The following is a 16126-nucleotide window of genomic DNA, read 5'->3' on the forward strand; positions in this document are numbered from 1 at the left end:
TACAAAGTTGCACGCAGTCTCCACGATGCATGTGTTTTAGGAATATATACAGATCCTCGGCAAGTAAACTATTTTACAAATCGTATGATTTCAAGAAATAATAACACACAATCTATTATCTAAATAAATAATCTTACGTGAGAAAAATATTTTAAAGAGCAACATTATTACAAAGAAAATTTAGGTTACGATGAAAGAGTGATTGAGATAAATTTAGGTTACAATGAAAGAGTGATTGAGATTCTTATGATATCATTTGGATTATAATATGTGAGCTAAGTAGCATTTGGTAAACGTTATAGCAAATCAACTTTCCAAATGTTTATGTTACCAAATATTTTTGAAACCGGACGTGAGAGTAAGCCTCTTCAGCTAGATAATCTCATTTCTCAGAATTTGGTGATGTCATCCTGATTTAACACATATCTTTAACATAAATCTCACTCTAACGCTTGTTGTGAAAGGCTGAGATACGTGTCTGATCTCACGTTGAAGAACAACCACCAAACAAAGCAGCCGACGGTAATCGCTCGCCTTAGGCATCTCTCCTACATTTCATACACACCCACGCTTCTTCACATTCACCGTCTCGTAGTTATTTATCGTAAAAAAAAAATATCGTAAAAGAGTAAAAAAGTAAAAAGACCAAAAATAGAAAGAAAGAAGGGTAGGAGAGTCCAAGGTAAGGGAGTGTGACTGAGTGAGAGGTTGAATCTCACACTGTAATATTAGATATAGATACCCCATCGCTGTCCTCACCATCTTTCATGTCACGTCTATATATACACACACACCCAAACCCACCTCCCTCACTCTCTCCATTTCCATTTCTCTCCCCATCTTTTTAGATCCAAATCTCCCACATGGGTTTTCCGGCCAACGGCGCCACCGCCGATCAACACCTCAAGTTCTTGATCTACGGCAAGACCGGCTGGATTGGCGGCCTCCTCGGCAAGATATGCCAATCCCAGAGCATTAGCTACGAGTACGGCTCCGGCCGCCTCGAGAACCGCTCCTCCCTCGAAGCCGACCTCGCCGCCGTCAAGCCCACCCACGTCTTCAACGCCGCCGGCGTCACCGGCCGCCCCAACGTCGACTGGTGCGAGTCCCACAAGGTGGAGACCATCCGCGCCAACGTTGTGGGGACGTTGACACTCGCCGACGTCTGCCGTGAACGCGGCCTTGTGCTCATTAACTACGCCACAGGGTGCATTTTCGAGTACGACCAGGCTCACCCTGAAGGCTCCGGCATCGGCTTCAAGGAGGAGGACACCCCCAACTTCATCGGATCTTTCTATTCCAAGACCAAGGCCATGGTGAGCCAACATTACCTTAGATACTATCTATCACATTGTCTTTTTGCATATTTACGATCTCTATTTTTTTTTTTTTTTTGATGAATTAGATCTAGAGAGTTTTCGTATCGGATCTGCTATGATTTGTTATTTTCTCGTTATTGATGATGATTGGTTAAAGTTAAAGATGATGAATTTAGATCTCATTTGGATGATGAATTTGTATATAGTATTGTGAGGTGGGGTATATTGGTTTTATTGGCATTGTCATTTGTTAGGATGTTACTTATATGTCAAGGATGTAGAAAATGTGGATGTTCATTGCTAATTTGGTTGCTTGATCTTACTTGGAAAGGTGGAAGATCTGCTCAAGAATTACGAGAATGTGTGTACTCTACGCGTTAGAATGCCCATTTCATCCGACTTGCAGAACCCGCGAAACTTCATCACCAAGATTGCGCGATATGATAAGGTGGTCAACATTCCAAACTCCATGACAATCTTGGACGAGCTACTCCCCATTTCGGTGGAGATGGCAAAGAGGAATCTCACCGGAATCTGGAACTTCACCAACCCCGGAGTGGTCAGCCACAATGAGATCTTGGAGATGTACAAGCAATACATTGACCCCAGCTACACCTGGAAGAACTTCAATCTTGAGGAGCAGGCAAAGGTGATTGTTGCTCCGAGGAGCAACAATGAACTCGATGCTTCAAAATTGAAGAAAGAGTTCCCTGAGCTCTTGTCCATCAAGGAGTCTCTCATCAAGAATGTGTTCAAGCCAAACCAAAAGACTGCTGCTTAGGTTTGAAAGTTTTGGTTTCTTTGTTGCTATTCATTGGATTGAGGGTCCATATGTGTGGGCAAATGCCATCTCTCCACTATACATCCCCCTTCCCCCAGCTTGCATGCAGATGGCATGCATCTCTGCCTTGTTTGTATTTGAATGTTGTATTCGAGATATGTAACTGAAAAAGAACAAAAATTTGTTGATCTTTGAAATAACTTGATCAGTTAATAAAGTAGTTTGAAGTTTATCAAGTTGAACTCATTTGCAAGTGATTCATGATGCTCGTATGTAATATAGGATGAACTTTGAAGAGCAATATCTACTTATTAGCCCTTGGATTATGTTAATCTGTGTGACGAGTGTAATGTTTCAACTACATGCCTCTGATAATGTAGACATAAAGTGACTATCATGCAGTAGTACAATACACTGTCAAGTGTTGGTCATTGCTATTCCATATTTCCAATGTGTTACAAGAAGCCAGAGTAGAAAAATGCAACGAGTATAGTATTCCTGTGTTTTGTTTCAAAGCTGCAAAGAGAGTGCAAGATTACATGTCTTTCAGATACAGCTGTGAATTAATATCATCAGAGAGTAAATAGTGAATTGCTATTCAATTGCACTTGATCGAGTTATTCCAGTTATATAACGAACTAAAATCTTGGATGGAGACTATGTAAGGGTCAGTTGTGTCTGAAGATCCCATTTCTGTGGTACAAGGAAGAACCTTTGAGACTTGGTTTTTTCGCAGGTATGGAGTAGGAGTAAGCAGCACCAGGGAGGATTGTGTAGATAACAAGAGGGCTTCTCACCACATGGATTCCATCGGTCAATACGATTGCACCAGACATGATCGGCTGCTGTGCAATCGGCGGACCAGTTACCTTGACTGTGAAGGATTTCTTCTCACCAACATAAGAGAAAGAAATGGATGATGGTTTTACAGAAACACCTGAAAAGGGTGTGTGTGCCTTAATAGTATAGGTTGAGTTTGGTGATCCCACATTTGTGACTGTTCTGGTAAAGACAGCATTGATGTGCTGGCCATCTTCAACTGCCAAGGAGAACGATGGATAGTTAAGATCCCAAGCTCTTCCTGGCTTTGTCCTTCCACAGGTACTGCTACTGTCACCAGTGATGAGCTTCAAGGTGGTGGTATTGTAACCCTGCTTACAGAGGAAATGTACATAGTCTGTTACATGTGCATCAAAAATGAGCCCAGGATCTACTGCTTTCAGAGGGTTGATGTGACCAGAGCCATAAGCGAATTCGAGGTCTTCCTGCTTCTTTGGGTCCATGACACGAGCTATTCATGGGACATCAGCCAGCTATAATCAGTTTCTGTCTTATTTTATCATTTGATATTATAATGACAGCAAGAATACTGTTTGCTCATACCTGTGGTCATGAGAGCTGATTTGATTGCAGCAGGAGACCAATTTGGATGCGCAGCCTTGACATAAGCAGCAGCACCACTAGCATGAGGGCAGGACATTGATGTCCCGGAGATTACATTATATTCGACACTCCTGGTGTCATCTACGTAACTAGAAGGTGGTGCCACAGGAGACCAAGCAGCAAGTATGTCAACACCAGGGGCTGTGAGATCAGGCTGCATACCAATGATCCACAATTCAGCATACATAAAAGAATACAGACACATAACTGAAGGAAAAATTCTTGAAGTTCAGAATTTTGTCACCTTTAGGATATCTGGGGTAATAGGGTTGGGTCCTCTAGAAGAAAATGACACAACAGTAGGTGCCTTAACATCCTTGTCCGCCTCGGCAACAAGAATTGTTGCAATTGGATTCCTAAAACAGGTCAGTTTTATTTTACTACAATGATGCAGAAAAATATTTGCATAGTTATAAAGAGTTACATTTGAGATATACTTACGCTGTTGATCTGATATAGTTCAGAATTCTCTGTCCATCTTCTAGTGTAACCACAGTTGCTGGTAAGGGGAAATTATATGCAACATCAGAGAAAGATGAATCAGCCATAATTGTACCAACACCATCTGCAAGTAGAACACCTGAGCCATCCTCAATAGTTTCACAGAAAACAATCTTTCCCTTTGTTTTGCGTGAATTCAGGTCTCCCCTTAGACAAAAGCTTGCAGTCTCCGAGTTAGCTCCAGCAGAGAAGTTAGCAGCATCTCCTCCCCATATTATGGGATGTGACTTTCCATTCAGGTCGAAATTATTAATCGAAACTCCCTGCAGTACATCATGGAAAAATGATTATGTGGTACTAGTAAGTTGACTTGCAGTATATACTTGTAGGCTTCATTCTTAGTGTAAACTTCTCCATTGCCGAGAACTGCTTTCGCTACAAATTTCCTGTCAATGGTGCTAGCAGCAACGGTCATTATCCAAGGTGCATAATTGGAAAGTGATAATGGATAAGGGCCAGAGTTTCCAGCAGAACTTGAGGTCACTATACCATATTTCATGGCGTGGAAAGACCCGATAGCAATTGCGTCTTCCAAGTATTGGACTGGATAGCCACTGCCAAGTGAGACCGATATTATGTCAACTCCATCTGCTATTGCATCATCAAATGCTGCAAGGATATCTGAAGAATAACATCCAGATGCCCAGCAAACTTTGTAGACAGCAATCCTAGCATTAGGGACGCCACCTCTTGCAGTTCCAGAAGCTAGCCCCAAGTAACTGGCTGGCACCTCACGGCCTGCTGCAGTTGAAGCAGTGTGGCTTCCATGTCCTTCAAAGTCTCTTGGGGACTGGATGTCAGTGGGGTCTCCCTCACTGTTGTAGAACCTCGCTCCGATAACTTTGCTGCAATGCATGTCAAGTGTTCCATTAGTCGAGGAAAAAGCACCAAATGCACACAAGATTAATGTTTCATGTCTGTTATAGTTTTAACACACATACTTGTTGCAGGTGAAGTTGGCGCCTTTGCATTTGCCCTTCCATTTCTTAGGTGGAGGGCCAAAGCCATCATCATTGAAGCTATCAGATTCTGGCCAGATTCCTATGAAACCAGACATTCTGAGCATTTGGAGGTTACAAAAAGGAGATGATGAGATGAGATCATGGAATTTATCTTTAGATATATACCTGTGTCTAGAAGCCCTATAACAACGTCTCCCTCTACAGATGCTCCAAGTTGGCCTTTGCTGAGAGTGAGACCCATGAAGTCCCATGACCTTGTTGTGTGAAGCTCTAGTCTGCGGTTCGGAATCACTGAAACTATACCTTCCATTTCTGCATAGCCAAGTTTTCTCTTACATATCTGAAGCTTTGAAATGCATTTAGTAGAAGTGGATATATGCTTTGAACTATTCACAGAGAAATCTCACCTGCCAACTCTGCAACTTCTTCATCTGACAACTTTGCGGCGAAACCATTGAAGCTCTTCCCATAACTATAGATCAGCGACTCTTTAGCCAACTCGATGCTGCAATTGGGAAAACACAAATGCTTGAGATATGTGACTTGTATGGCAAGTTAGTAGATCATTTTTCCAATTGGGAAAAACACAAACTCTTAGTCTTGTATTAGTGTTACTGACTTTCCAAGTACACTTTGTAGCACTGAATGGTGTGTGGATTGAGCAGAAACATCTCCATGGTGCCTCCCTCCCATGTATACAATGTGAATCTACACTCAAACATGTACACTTTACCTCAGCAGATTATTTAACACAGCTTTTCTACTGTGCAGATTGATAACATTTTTATGTACCTATTTTTTACATACCTTCCTCTCTTCGCCATGGCAAGATAGAACAAGGGCTGTAAGCAATAATGTGTATAGAAGGAAATGAGTAGTCATTGCTACCAAATTCTCCTACAGTACACTAGCTGATCGATGATGTTTGATAAACAGATTAAGGTCCATATTGGTGTGTATATAAGTACAAGAAGTGGGAGACGGCTAATTAAGATTCAGAGACCACTTCAAATTCTCTTGTATAGATCAACCGGAGCAGGCCGGTTCTTGATGCATCTAGTTTTGTAACTGTCGCCATATCACAGTTAAAAACAAGTTCTGAGGAATTGAAGCTCGAATTTACTTTATTCTTTTTACAATGTAACCACATTTAAGTGTTCCTAAAAAAAAAAACAGACTATAGATACTATGTAAATGAAAAGGTTTAAAACTAAATTAGTCATTGCAGTTAACTTGTTGCAATTGTCCCTAGTAGGGAAGGAATTTTCATCTATCGTTTCACTTCGCTGTATCACAAAATACTATTGTCTACATTGAAATTCACACCCTAAATTAAAATTCACACTTTTTTTTTTCTTTTTTGGTAACTTTAATTTTGTCTTTTAGTGACTTAAATTTTTGTCTTTTGTGAATGTGTTAACCAAAAAAAGAAAAATTGTGTGTGGATTTCAATTTGAGGTGTGTGGATTTCACATCCCTTTATAATTCACGGTGAATTAGTTACGGTATCATGTGTTTTACCATGACCAACCTAAGTTATGTAAAGATACAATATTTTATATAGGGATGTGAAATCCACACTCTTCAAATTGTAATTTATATTCCCACTTTCTATTTTAAGTCATCATTTTTATAAAAAGACAAAAAATAAGTCACTAAAGATAAAATTTAAGTTACCAAAAATAGAAAGTGAGAGTGTGGATTATAATTTCAAGAGTGGATTTCACTTTCCTTTATATGGGAAGGGAGCCCTTCTAGTGAGGACTCTTAAGTTGAGGACTTTTCGGTTTATGGTTTAAAAGACCTATTTTTCGATCACATCTTGGCATCTCATCCGTTCAATTTTTAGGTCTATATGTGTAGATCAACTCTACAAATTTTCAGCCAAATCTGTGATCGTTAAGATAACAAACTAAATCAAATTAATGGACGAACCAAATATGTCAAACATGAACCGTTTAAGTTCATAATTGGTAAATCACACTTATAAATGTCTTAACGATTTTCAATATAGCTGAAAATTTGCATAAATGATCTACTCATAAATACCTATAAATTGAACGGTCAAGATATGGATATAAAATCGAAAGGTGGGATAAGCCGAAAAGTCCTCACCAAGTCCTCAACTTAAGAGTCCTTACTAGAAAAGCTCCCTCCTTTATATATTCCTAATTCCCTATATTTTGACAGATAAGATAATTAAAAGCTGAAACAAACCTATTGCAGTACGAAGCAGTACAAATCAATAGAACCTAATACTGTAGAAAATCCACAAAATCATACTAGTGCAGTCTGCAGAGCAGCCATTTGAAGCAATCATTACAGTGATTCTGGTTCAGCAATCAAAACTAGAGACCTTAAGTATTTACATGCATTGAGATACAACTCAGTCTGAGTCTGAGTCTGAGTCAGATTCAGATTCAGATTCGGATTCGGATTGAGATTCGGATTCCGTCATAGGGTCCAAGTACTCTATCACTGCTCTGCGAGAGGCGCTCCTAAGATTGAGTAACTCTCTAAATACCTCACGCTCACAATAACTACTAATGGAACCAGGCTGGATAGTCATCTTCTGAAGCCGAGGTGAACATCGTAGCAGAAATGTGACGAGACCTATTTCAGATTCAACACCTGAAATGCCGCTTAGTATCACAACTCGCAGTTTGGTGAATTTGCATTTCTGGAAGTCATCTAACAACGACTCTGATTTTCCTATCGCTGGATCAGGTTTCCGGGCCTGCACAAGGTCAAGGTGATCCATCTCTAGCATCAAAATCTCACTTTTCAGAGATCACAAAGTTGGCGGAAATTTAAGTTCAAATATACATACTGCATACTTGCTCCATATATAGAATAAAGCTCACCGTAATTTCTAGTTCCTGAAGAGCAGGAGAGCTTAGAAGCAGATATTTAATAAAATCTACTTCACTTCTGGCACCAGCAGAGAAGCTGGCTACTTTCACCCTCTTCAGTTGGCTGAATTTGTCCCAGTTCTGGTTCTCATTCAACCAAGAGTTTATTCCTCCAGGAGGAAAAGCAGGCCCATCTCCTTGGCGAACCTACGTGTACAATTGAACAAAAATCCAGGTCATAATCTCGTATTTCCAAAGAACCAACTCACTGAACTACAAACTTTTATAGAAGAAAATTTTAGTTAATACTCACCGAAAGTTCTAGGTCTTCAAGGGCAGGTAAACTTCTTAGAATGTGTATAGCTGCTATAATCTCATGCACACTAGTCAAGCATATGCAGAGACAAAGATATTTCAGACAAAGATTTGGTTTCGGCAGCTCTTCGTCCAAGGAGTAAAGAACACGCTGGAGCAAAAAGCAGACTCATGGAAGTAAATATAGATGATCCATGTATGAACCAGAATCATGGAAGTAAAAATTAATCACGTAATTAATCCAATACCTGTAGAAAATAACCTTGAATTTTGAGCCTTTTGAGACAACTCAGTTGAACTAAATATGTTAGCAAATTCTTAAAGCTCCCAGAAGCTTCTAGTTGGCTTATCCCAACATACCAAAGATTCAAGGAATTCTCAATGTTAAGATACTCGAAAGCACCGGCTATATCAAGGTATTTGAGATTTGGTGCATCAATGCTGAGATGAGCGATACCATCACAATTAATCACAATCAGGGTCTCCAGCAGAGGACAGCAACTAATCAATTTTTCAAGACCACCTTCCTCAATAGTAGACTTTTGAATATCAAGGCTACTCAATTTTCCAAACCCTTCAAATGAGGACGGGATTTTGAGAGAACAACCGAAAAACTCTAAATGTTGTAAATCTCGACACGAAAACAGTCTTGAAGAGACATGGTAAAGAGACCCACGCCACTGTTTCAGTGCCACCACTCTGACTGAGGTTCTCGATAAATGACGAATCCATCTATCTATATGCTGAGTGCCAACGTGCTCATTTCGATGAGAAAGCTTGAAGGTGACTAGGGAGGTATTATTTTCTTGAAGTGAAAGAACTTGATCAACAATGTGATAGAATTTTGTTTCTCTCTTCCTCTTGGTTTTTTCATCCTCGTTTACATATGAGACGCAACATCGATCATCAAACACAAGATGTGGGAGCATATCGCAACTGTGCTTCCAGCTTCTTGATAAAACAGTTGTCCTCACTGCCTCCTTGATGGACAACTTACACAAAATTTTGTGTTTGAGATCAATTGGTAAGTTGCTTATTCTGTCCATATCTATGTACCGAAAGAAAATATCATTCACTAAAACACAAACGAATCAACTGTAAACAAAAAGACAATGCGAATGCAATATACTTAGAACTGGTGAGAATGACTTGTCAATTTTCATACCAATTCAAAACACAGCACTATACAGATAGCGGGGACATACCGGGAAATTCTTAATGATATGAAACCACCAGTTCACCAATATCAACAAATAACGAAAGAGGTACTGAATATTCCTTCCACTGCTCAGATATTAAACCTCTGCAAAGGCCAAGCCTCCTGGTGTATTAAGAATCAGATATGAAATTAGTGTTGACGAACTCATGATCAATTGCAATACTTGGGCATTCCAATAGCTCATTTGAAGGCTGTAACAAGCAAAATTCATCATTAATTTGAAAGCGAAACTCATCAATGTTAAAGAGAGAAAGTGATGAAATTTGAAATACCCAATTTGAAGTTGAGGAGAAAAGGAATTTAGAGATTATGCCCTTGTTGATGTGTTCGCTTACAGACGACTAGGTTTTGAGAACAACTACGGGGTTTTAGGGACATTCATGGGTTTAGACACGCAAGAGAATTTTTATAATTTAAAAATAAAAAAAATAAAAAAACAACAAGTGGAATGGGCTTTTAGCGGGCTAGGCGGAGACGAGACGCGCCTAGGCGGTCTGGGCCTCGGTGGGCCTAGTTGGGCTGGGGTAAGTTAGGAGAAACTGTCCAAATTTAGCTCAAGTGGTCTGTGTAACTAATTTTAGAGAGTACTCTGTAAATCGTGGGTGTACTAGAAGCACCTCTACTCTTAATCTAGTTGGTTTTTTCATAAAAAAAAAAAAAAACTAATTTTAGAGGGTCTTTTGATTTGATTTTCTTGTGGAAATATATGTTCAATTGTTGAAGGGATCATTTATGATGCAGGATATTGCTTCAAAAGATAATATGCATCACTAAAGGAGAGAAACATGTCAATGGAAAGCGAACTAAAAGAGATGCAGGAGAAGTCTCAAATTTGCAGAGGTACAAGGTGAAAGACAACAGCTTGTAATTAATGACTGAAAGCAACCTCAAAAGTTCCAAGAGTGTATCAGCACACAGGTACAGAAAATATTATGAGTTGTGAAAAATGAAATTTCTCAAGACTCGTGTGCTATAACAAGAGATTTTGACTCGAATTTGTCAGAATTTGAAGCTACGGCCTACGAGTAAGTGTGTTGTAAAAGAAGGTTCTTGAAACATGTATAAGAGGAACAGAATACATGTTCAACCTTTGAAATTCTGTAATTGCCTCAAAAAACTAGTGAGCCACAAGATCGGATACTCGCAAGTCGCAACCATATGGAAATCGTATACTGGCATAAAATAACTACACGAATCTCTACTTTGTCGATCATGAACAATACCGGCATCATAAACAAGAGGAAATCACTTCGTCATATGTTCCTATTAATCTTCAGACTTTCAGAGTAACTAGTGAGCCACTAATGTGAGGAGTTCATCAAAGATCACTATTTGTAGCAAAATGATTTAGTCCGAGTCAGATGGAGAGCTAGAGTCAGACTCAGAATAGGAATGTACAAGCTTTAATGGATGCAAGTACTCTATCTGTGCTTGTGCCGAAGCGCGCCTAAACATGAGCAGCTTCTTCAATAACCGACAACCACCAGAACTGTGAAGTGGCCGAAGAATCATCTTCTCAAGCACAGGTGAATTTAAAAGCAGAAATCTGATGAGTTCTACTTCAGCTTTGACACCGGAAATGCGACTTGCTTTCACAACTCGCAGTTGGTTGAATGCACAGACTTGGCTGTCGTCTAACCAAGAGCTCACTTCTCCCCTAACATCCCCATATTGTCTCTGAGCCTACATAAAGGTAACAAAACTCACCAAGAATGAGAAACCAGTTTTTGAAAATAAAATTTACCAAGAATGAAGTAGGTTAAAATTTTAACTCTGAATTCCATGCTAACATCCACATAATAAATTAAACTCACCAAAATTTCTAATTGTTGAAGAGCAGGGGACCTTAAAAGCAGATATTTGATGAAGTCCACTTCAGCTTTGACACCAGAGAAGCCGGATACTTTCACAAGTCTAAGTTGGGTCAATTCCCAGTTCTGGTAATCATTTAGCATATGATTTAACCAAAAAGTTGTGTCTCCGGCATTAGCATTAGCATCAGCAGCCTCAGCTTCTTGGCAAAGCTAGAAAATAATTAAGGTCAACACATTAGACACGTCTTAAACTCTAAGAAACCAGCTCACATTAGTAATTTGGTAACAAAACTCACAGAAATTTCTAGCTCTTTTAGGGCAGGAGAGCTTCTCAGAATGCGTACAGCAGCTACAATCTCATCCATATTATTCCAGAGTATGCCTAAGCGAAGAACCTTGAGAGATAAATAAGGTTTCGGCAGCTCATCTTGCAAGGCACCAGCAGAAGACTAGAGAAAAACACAACGTAATTAAGCTGCATAGATCGAAGTAGATATGAACAATGCAAGTTCAATAAGTCACACAATGCATTACCTCTAAGAAAACACCCTCAATTGAGAGATTTTCGATAAGGGTCAGTTGAGAAAAGAACTTTTCCAAATTGGTACAACTGATAGGAGCTGCCTTTTGCTGTTCAATGGACACATGAACAAGGTTTAAGGTATTCATCCCAATGTCAACATCCTCAAAATCACCTTTGACCGTAAGGTACTGGAGTTTTGGTGCATCAATGTTGAGATTTTTGATACCATCAAATTCACACAGAATCAGTCTCTCAAGCTGAGGAGAGCAACTAATCATCTTTTCGAAGTCATCTTGCGCAATGGTAACCATTTGAGTATATAAGATCTTCAATGTCCTGAAGCCTTTGAATGTCGACGGGAGTTTAAGCACACAATTATATAACTCTAAATGAACCAAATTCTTACACAGAAACAAACTGGAAGAGACATTGTAAGGAGGACCTCTCCACAGCTCCAGTGTGAACTTCTTGACGGAGGATTTCGACACACGATAGATCCATCTATTGAGATCCACAGCAGCTAGGTCTTTACGAGAAATCTTGAAGGTGTGTATGGAGCCAATTTGAAAGAGAAGAACATGATCAACAATGCACTCAAATGTGGTGCTAGCTTGATCCCAGAGACAACACTGATCGTCGAATACAAGGCATGGAAGATTATCACATTTGGACTTCAACTTACGGCACAAAATTCTTGTCCTCACTGCGTCCCTGATCGGCAAACATGACAGGATTTGTTGTATAATATCATCATGTAGGTTGCTTATTCTGTCCCGCTTCATCTTCTTTTTCTTCAATATTCTTGATGAGGACCACAGCTCTGTTTTCATCTTGGATATCTATCAGGTAACTAAAAAGAAGATCGTAAGGTTAGATTTGGAGAAGTAGAACAAGGGGTTAGGGTTTACAGACGAACAGAAGTTCTATAGACAGAAGAAAGGGGAGTTTACCTTGACAAGCAAGGCATGACTACTTGGGCCTACAAATCGGTTTGGGCTCCGGTTGAGAATCCGTACGATTTATAAACCAAACAGATCGTTAAGCCCTGATTTGAACATCACATTGCAACTTTTTGCTATCCTATTGACACTAGGGAAAACGTTTTGTCCATGTGCCGTTACGACCCTCAGTGTATATACACACAACTTTTCACCTTATATATCCATAACGTAGTAAGTTGTGAGACTGGAGCGGATTTTACCCTCCAAGATGCACTTGCACTATTAATATGCAAGTTCTTAAATCATTGTATGTGAGATCCAATGAAGAGTATAGACTGTATATTCTTTTCTTTCATTTTCATTTTTGATCCGATCAAATTAAGTGTCTATAATAAGAGTACATCTTATTTGACCTCAGGACCTCAACTCATATGTTGGAAATACTTAGGACTATTTTTTTAGGTTTCAATTTTGTAAATGGTATTAGAATACATGCATTATAATGTGACGTGGATAACTGAATCAAAATATTACATATTAGTTGCTCGGTTCACTTACACCTTGATACGTAGAAAAATTTTTGTTCTAAAATCCATATAAAAATAAATGATATACATCATGAGCATCAAAAAGAAACTTTACTCTAACATAACTTGAAAATTCAATTATTTTAAAATGTACATCCTCAAGCCACACCGCCTAGCAGCCGGCGCATTTTAGGCGGAGGGGCCTGCCTGAATGGTGGTTGAGGAGATAAAGGAGGAGGAGGAGGGAGGGTGGAGCACAATCTTTGTGCCTTCCATCTCGGTCGGACCAACCCTACCCAACCCAAAATGAACCAGGCCCCACCCGACCCGACACCCCCATCCGTGCCCTCGGTCCACGCGACCTCATCACCCAGCCATTGACAGCTTCAACTCCGGCCCTCCCTCCACGGGCATCACATCCTTTATGGGGCCCCTCCCAATCCACCCGCTCACAAGGCGCGTGCCCACCACACAAATAAAAAGCTCCAACTGACGAGGCGTGTTCAACCTACTCGTCGACTTGGGCGCTGTAGGTTCGGATAAAACCCCGATGTGGGGCTCGGTTAACCCACCATGGCGGGACCATGCCACACCACCACCGTCCCCACCCGCTCAACGACCTCCGCCTACTCATGCCACGTGTGATCTCCGCACACGTGTGTGTGTACCGGGTCCAAGATTCTCCGCTCTCCTTCTCCCTCACTCTCACTAACCTTCGCTACCTCCACCTTGCAGAGTTTTCAACAATCAGAATCAAGCATTCAAAAAAACCAAGAAGAAAGGATTATTTTGTTTCTGAACTTTTATTTTGATTTGATTTGAAGAAGGATAACAATCTCTAATGGTTAAAAACATAAAACTACCATCACTGGCTGCCTGGGCCGGCGGGTCGACTCATGAGCTGCAACTCCTGCTTATCGTAAATCTCTAAAGTAAAATCCCTAAGCATCTGAGCTTTGGTACCATTATTACTGTTACTGTTACCGCTCCCACTGGAGCTCACGCTCGGCGCCATTGTCGACGACGACTTCTTCGCCGCCTTCGACCCCACCGTGCTCGTGCTCACCGCCGAGTTCGAAAGAGCCGGCGACGGAGCTCGAATCTCAACTCCGCCGCCGTTTGCAACGAACGTCGATATGGGACGGGCCGCGGCCATGTTGAACACAGGCGTCAGGGTCGGGGACAAGGCCCATATTTGCGGAGGCTGGCTGGACGGGCCAGCGGCGGCTGCGGAGACGACCTGACCCGACCCGTTTGGTGGAATCATCCAGAACGCGTTGGCCGGGACCATCATGCCGCCGGCGTTCCCCACGGCCCAGACGGGGACGAGGCCTTGAGGGACGGGCTGGGGAGCGGAGGGCCCCAGCGGTGCGAGCCCCGAGGATTGCGAAACGGCGTCGCTTAGGTCAACGAACTCGCTGTTGGAGGGGCGCTTGCGCTTCTTGGCCGCGGCGGAGGTCGGCGAGTCTTCAGCCGTGTTGTGGTGGTTGCTCGGCGTGGTGGGGATCTTGAGGGTCCCGCCGACGGAGACGGCGATGGCCGGGACGGTGCCGGTGCCGGTGGCTTCGATAATGGCCTGCTCGGCGTGTTCGAGGAGCCACCGCACCGTCTCGCCGTCGGACTTGTGCCCCAGCTCCCGGGTCAACTGAAAAATCCGAGCCGCACACGTGGCGGGTATTCGGATCCTACGGCCGCGCCCCTCGACCTTCGTGTGACGGTCCTTGGTGGAGGTCCTCCTCACCGCCGCCGGCTGCATCGCCGCCAGAGGAACCATCCCAACTGACGGAGGAGCCCGCGGCAGTTTCAGGTGGGCCCGGTGGTCCGAGTCCGACGGTGGGTCCGAGTCAAAGGGCTCCATCTTCAGCGGCGTACCTTGCAACGCCGCAGTTTCATGAAAACCAGCCAGCTGCCTCGTAAAAGCTCCGTTCCTGTTTCCCTCACTGTTCCGATTCTCCTCCGGGTCGCCGGTGCTGGTGCTGCGATCGGAACCTCCTCCTCCTCCGTCGTCCTCCTGATCCTCAAAATACGACGTCATTTTTGCCTCCAAAAATAGTAGACACCACAAAAACTACATATACGAAACGACGTCGCTTTGGCAGAAGAGGTTTCTATGATTCTTGGCGTTAGGAATGGAAGTGAGGAAAGAGCTCAGGCTTCTCCATCCATTGAAGAAGAAGAAGAAACAAAAGTATGGAAGTGTAAAAATTGAAGTAAAATAAATATAAACGGAAAGGGAGGGAGGTTGGGGGCCCACAGGTCCACCACTTGTAATGTGGGGTGTGGGGCAGAGGAGAGAAAAGAGTGAAAAGATGACGCGGTGGAGATTGGGGCCACGTGTGTGCTCGGAGGGGGGCCTAGTTGGGTGGGCGTTGTGGGGCTGGGGGTTTGTATCATGTGTCCCGATCGGCCGTGGACCACTGAGGGGACAGGGAGGTGGAGCCCGGCCGAAAGGTCTGGAAGGAAATGCCTTTTGCGCTGCGTTTTGGTGATGGGGTCGGGGTTGGGCACTTGGCTTGGGCCAACGGCGTAACAAAAGATGACCGATATATTTAAAAGGGTAAATCTTATCTTCCACTGATTCGGTCAAATATCTCTGATTTCATTAAATTTCTTTAATTTCGTCAAATATCTCTAATATTTATAAAATTTACGATAAATCTCTGATATATTAAATAAATATACGTAAAAAATTTAGATATAAACAAGAATCACCATCAACAATATTCGAAAAGAGATATAAAAGGAATAGTTAGCAACTCCAAAAAGATATACGACTATCATATTCAACAGTACAATTTGTAGGGTTATATGTTTTGATCTGAATACTATACTTTTATGGACCACCGTACGTTTTTTCAACCACTTGGAGTCTCTTTCTAGATATATATATATATATATACACACACATATATGTATTCAAATAAAGAAC

The 16126-nt window shown here is 41.8% G+C and overlaps 5 protein-coding genes across 5 annotated transcripts; 1 reads left to right on the top strand and 4 right to left on the bottom strand.

Annotated features, from left to right (window-relative positions):
* Positions 1 to 811: 811 nt before the first annotated feature.
* LOC101295808 (probable rhamnose biosynthetic enzyme 1-like) lies at positions 812 to 2336 on the top strand. Its single transcript, XM_004298715.1, has 2 exons — positions 812 to 1316; positions 1651 to 2336. The coding sequence occupies exons 1-2, from the start codon at positions 864 to 866 to the stop codon at positions 2098 to 2100; spliced, it is 903 nt and encodes a 300-aa protein (XP_004298763.1). The 5' UTR covers positions 812 to 863; the 3' UTR covers positions 2101 to 2336.
* A 432-nt stretch (positions 2337 to 2768) lies between these two features.
* On the bottom strand, positions 2769 to 5888 carry LOC101295137 (cucumisin-like). The gene is made up of 10 exons (XM_004300699.1): positions 5814 to 5888; positions 5626 to 5714; positions 5414 to 5511; positions 5172 to 5318; positions 4986 to 5085; positions 4376 to 4889; positions 3985 to 4307; positions 3788 to 3899; positions 3484 to 3697; positions 2769 to 3391 (listed from the first exon to the last, which is right to left on the bottom strand). Exons 1-10 carry the CDS (start codon positions 5886 to 5888, stop codon positions 2769 to 2771), a joined length of 2295 nt encoding a protein of 764 aa, XP_004300747.1.
* A 1504-nt stretch (positions 5889 to 7392) lies between these two features.
* On the bottom strand, positions 7393 to 9219 carry LOC101295424 (F-box/FBD/LRR-repeat protein At1g13570-like). Its single transcript, XM_004300700.1, has 4 exons — positions 8422 to 9219; positions 8172 to 8324; positions 7871 to 8065; positions 7393 to 7743 (listed from the first exon to the last, which is right to left on the bottom strand). The coding sequence occupies exons 1-4, from the start codon at positions 9217 to 9219 to the stop codon at positions 7393 to 7395; spliced, it is 1497 nt and encodes a 498-aa protein (XP_004300748.1).
* Positions 9220 to 10739: 1520 nt separating this feature from the next.
* Positions 10740 to 12559, bottom strand: LOC101295719 (F-box/FBD/LRR-repeat protein At1g13570-like). The gene is made up of 4 exons (XM_004300701.1): positions 11741 to 12559; positions 11503 to 11655; positions 11207 to 11416; positions 10740 to 11075 (listed from the first exon to the last, which is right to left on the bottom strand). Exons 1-4 carry the CDS (start codon positions 12557 to 12559, stop codon positions 10740 to 10742), a joined length of 1518 nt encoding a protein of 505 aa, XP_004300749.1.
* A 1503-nt stretch (positions 12560 to 14062) lies between these two features.
* Positions 14063 to 15232, bottom strand: LOC101296009 (transcription factor TCP9-like). The gene has a single exon (XM_004300702.1). The coding sequence runs from the start codon at positions 15230 to 15232 to the stop codon at positions 14063 to 14065; it is 1170 nt and encodes a 389-aa protein (XP_004300750.1).
* Between the last annotated feature and the right edge of the window lie 894 nt (positions 15233 to 16126).

The sequence above is a fragment of the Fragaria vesca genome, linkage group LG5 (assembly GCF_000184155.1).
Source record: "Fragaria vesca subsp. vesca linkage group LG5, FraVesHawaii_1.0, whole genome shotgun sequence".
NCBI classification, from domain to species: domain Eukaryota; kingdom Viridiplantae; phylum Streptophyta; class Magnoliopsida; order Rosales; family Rosaceae; genus Fragaria; species Fragaria vesca.

Excerpts from the sequence above, each read along its gene's own strand:
- LOC101295808 (XM_004298715.1), top strand. The coding sequence starts at position 864 with ATGGGTTTTCCGGCCAACGGCGCCACCGCCGATCAACACCTCAAGTTC. Across the intron at positions 1,317-1,650 it reads ATTCCAAGACCAAGGCCATG|GTGGAAGATCTGCTCAAGAA; the intron begins GTGAGCCAACAT and ends TTACTTGGAAAG.
- LOC101295137 (XM_004300699.1), bottom strand. The coding sequence starts at position 5,888 with ATGACTACTCATTTCCTTCTATACACATTATTGCTTACAGCCCTTGTT. Across the intron at positions 5,512-5,625 it reads CTACAAAGTGTACTTGGAAA|CATCGAGTTGGCTAAAGAGT; the intron begins GTCAGTAACACT and ends TCCCAATTGCAG. Across the intron at positions 5,319-5,413 it reads AGAAGTTGCAGAGTTGGCAG|AAATGGAAGGTATAGTTTCA; the intron begins GTGAGATTTCTC and ends TTGGCTATGCAG.
- LOC101295424 (XM_004300700.1), bottom strand. The coding sequence starts at position 9,219 with ATGGACAGAATAAGCAACTTACCAATTGATCTCAAACACAAAATTTTG. Across the intron at positions 8,066-8,171 it reads TTGAAGACCTAGAACTTTCG|GTTCGCCAAGGAGATGGGCC; the intron begins GTGAGTATTAAC and ends TTGTACACGTAG. Across the intron at positions 7,744-7,870 it reads TTCAGGAACTAGAAATTACG|GCCCGGAAACCTGATCCAGC; the intron begins GTGAGCTTTATT and ends GACCTTGTGCAG.
- LOC101295719 (XM_004300701.1), bottom strand. The coding sequence starts at position 12,559 with ATGAAAACAGAGCTGTGGTCCTCATCAAGAATATTGAAGAAAAAGAAG. Across the intron at positions 11,417-11,502 it reads TAAAAGAGCTAGAAATTTCT|CTTTGCCAAGAAGCTGAGGC; the intron begins GTGAGTTTTGTT and ends ATTATTTTCTAG. Across the intron at positions 11,076-11,206 it reads TTCAACAATTAGAAATTTTG|GCTCAGAGACAATATGGGGA; the intron begins GTGAGTTTAATT and ends ACCTTTATGTAG.
- LOC101296009 (XM_004300702.1), bottom strand. The coding sequence starts at position 15,232 with ATGACGTCGTATTTTGAGGATCAGGAGGACGACGGAGGAGGAGGAGGT.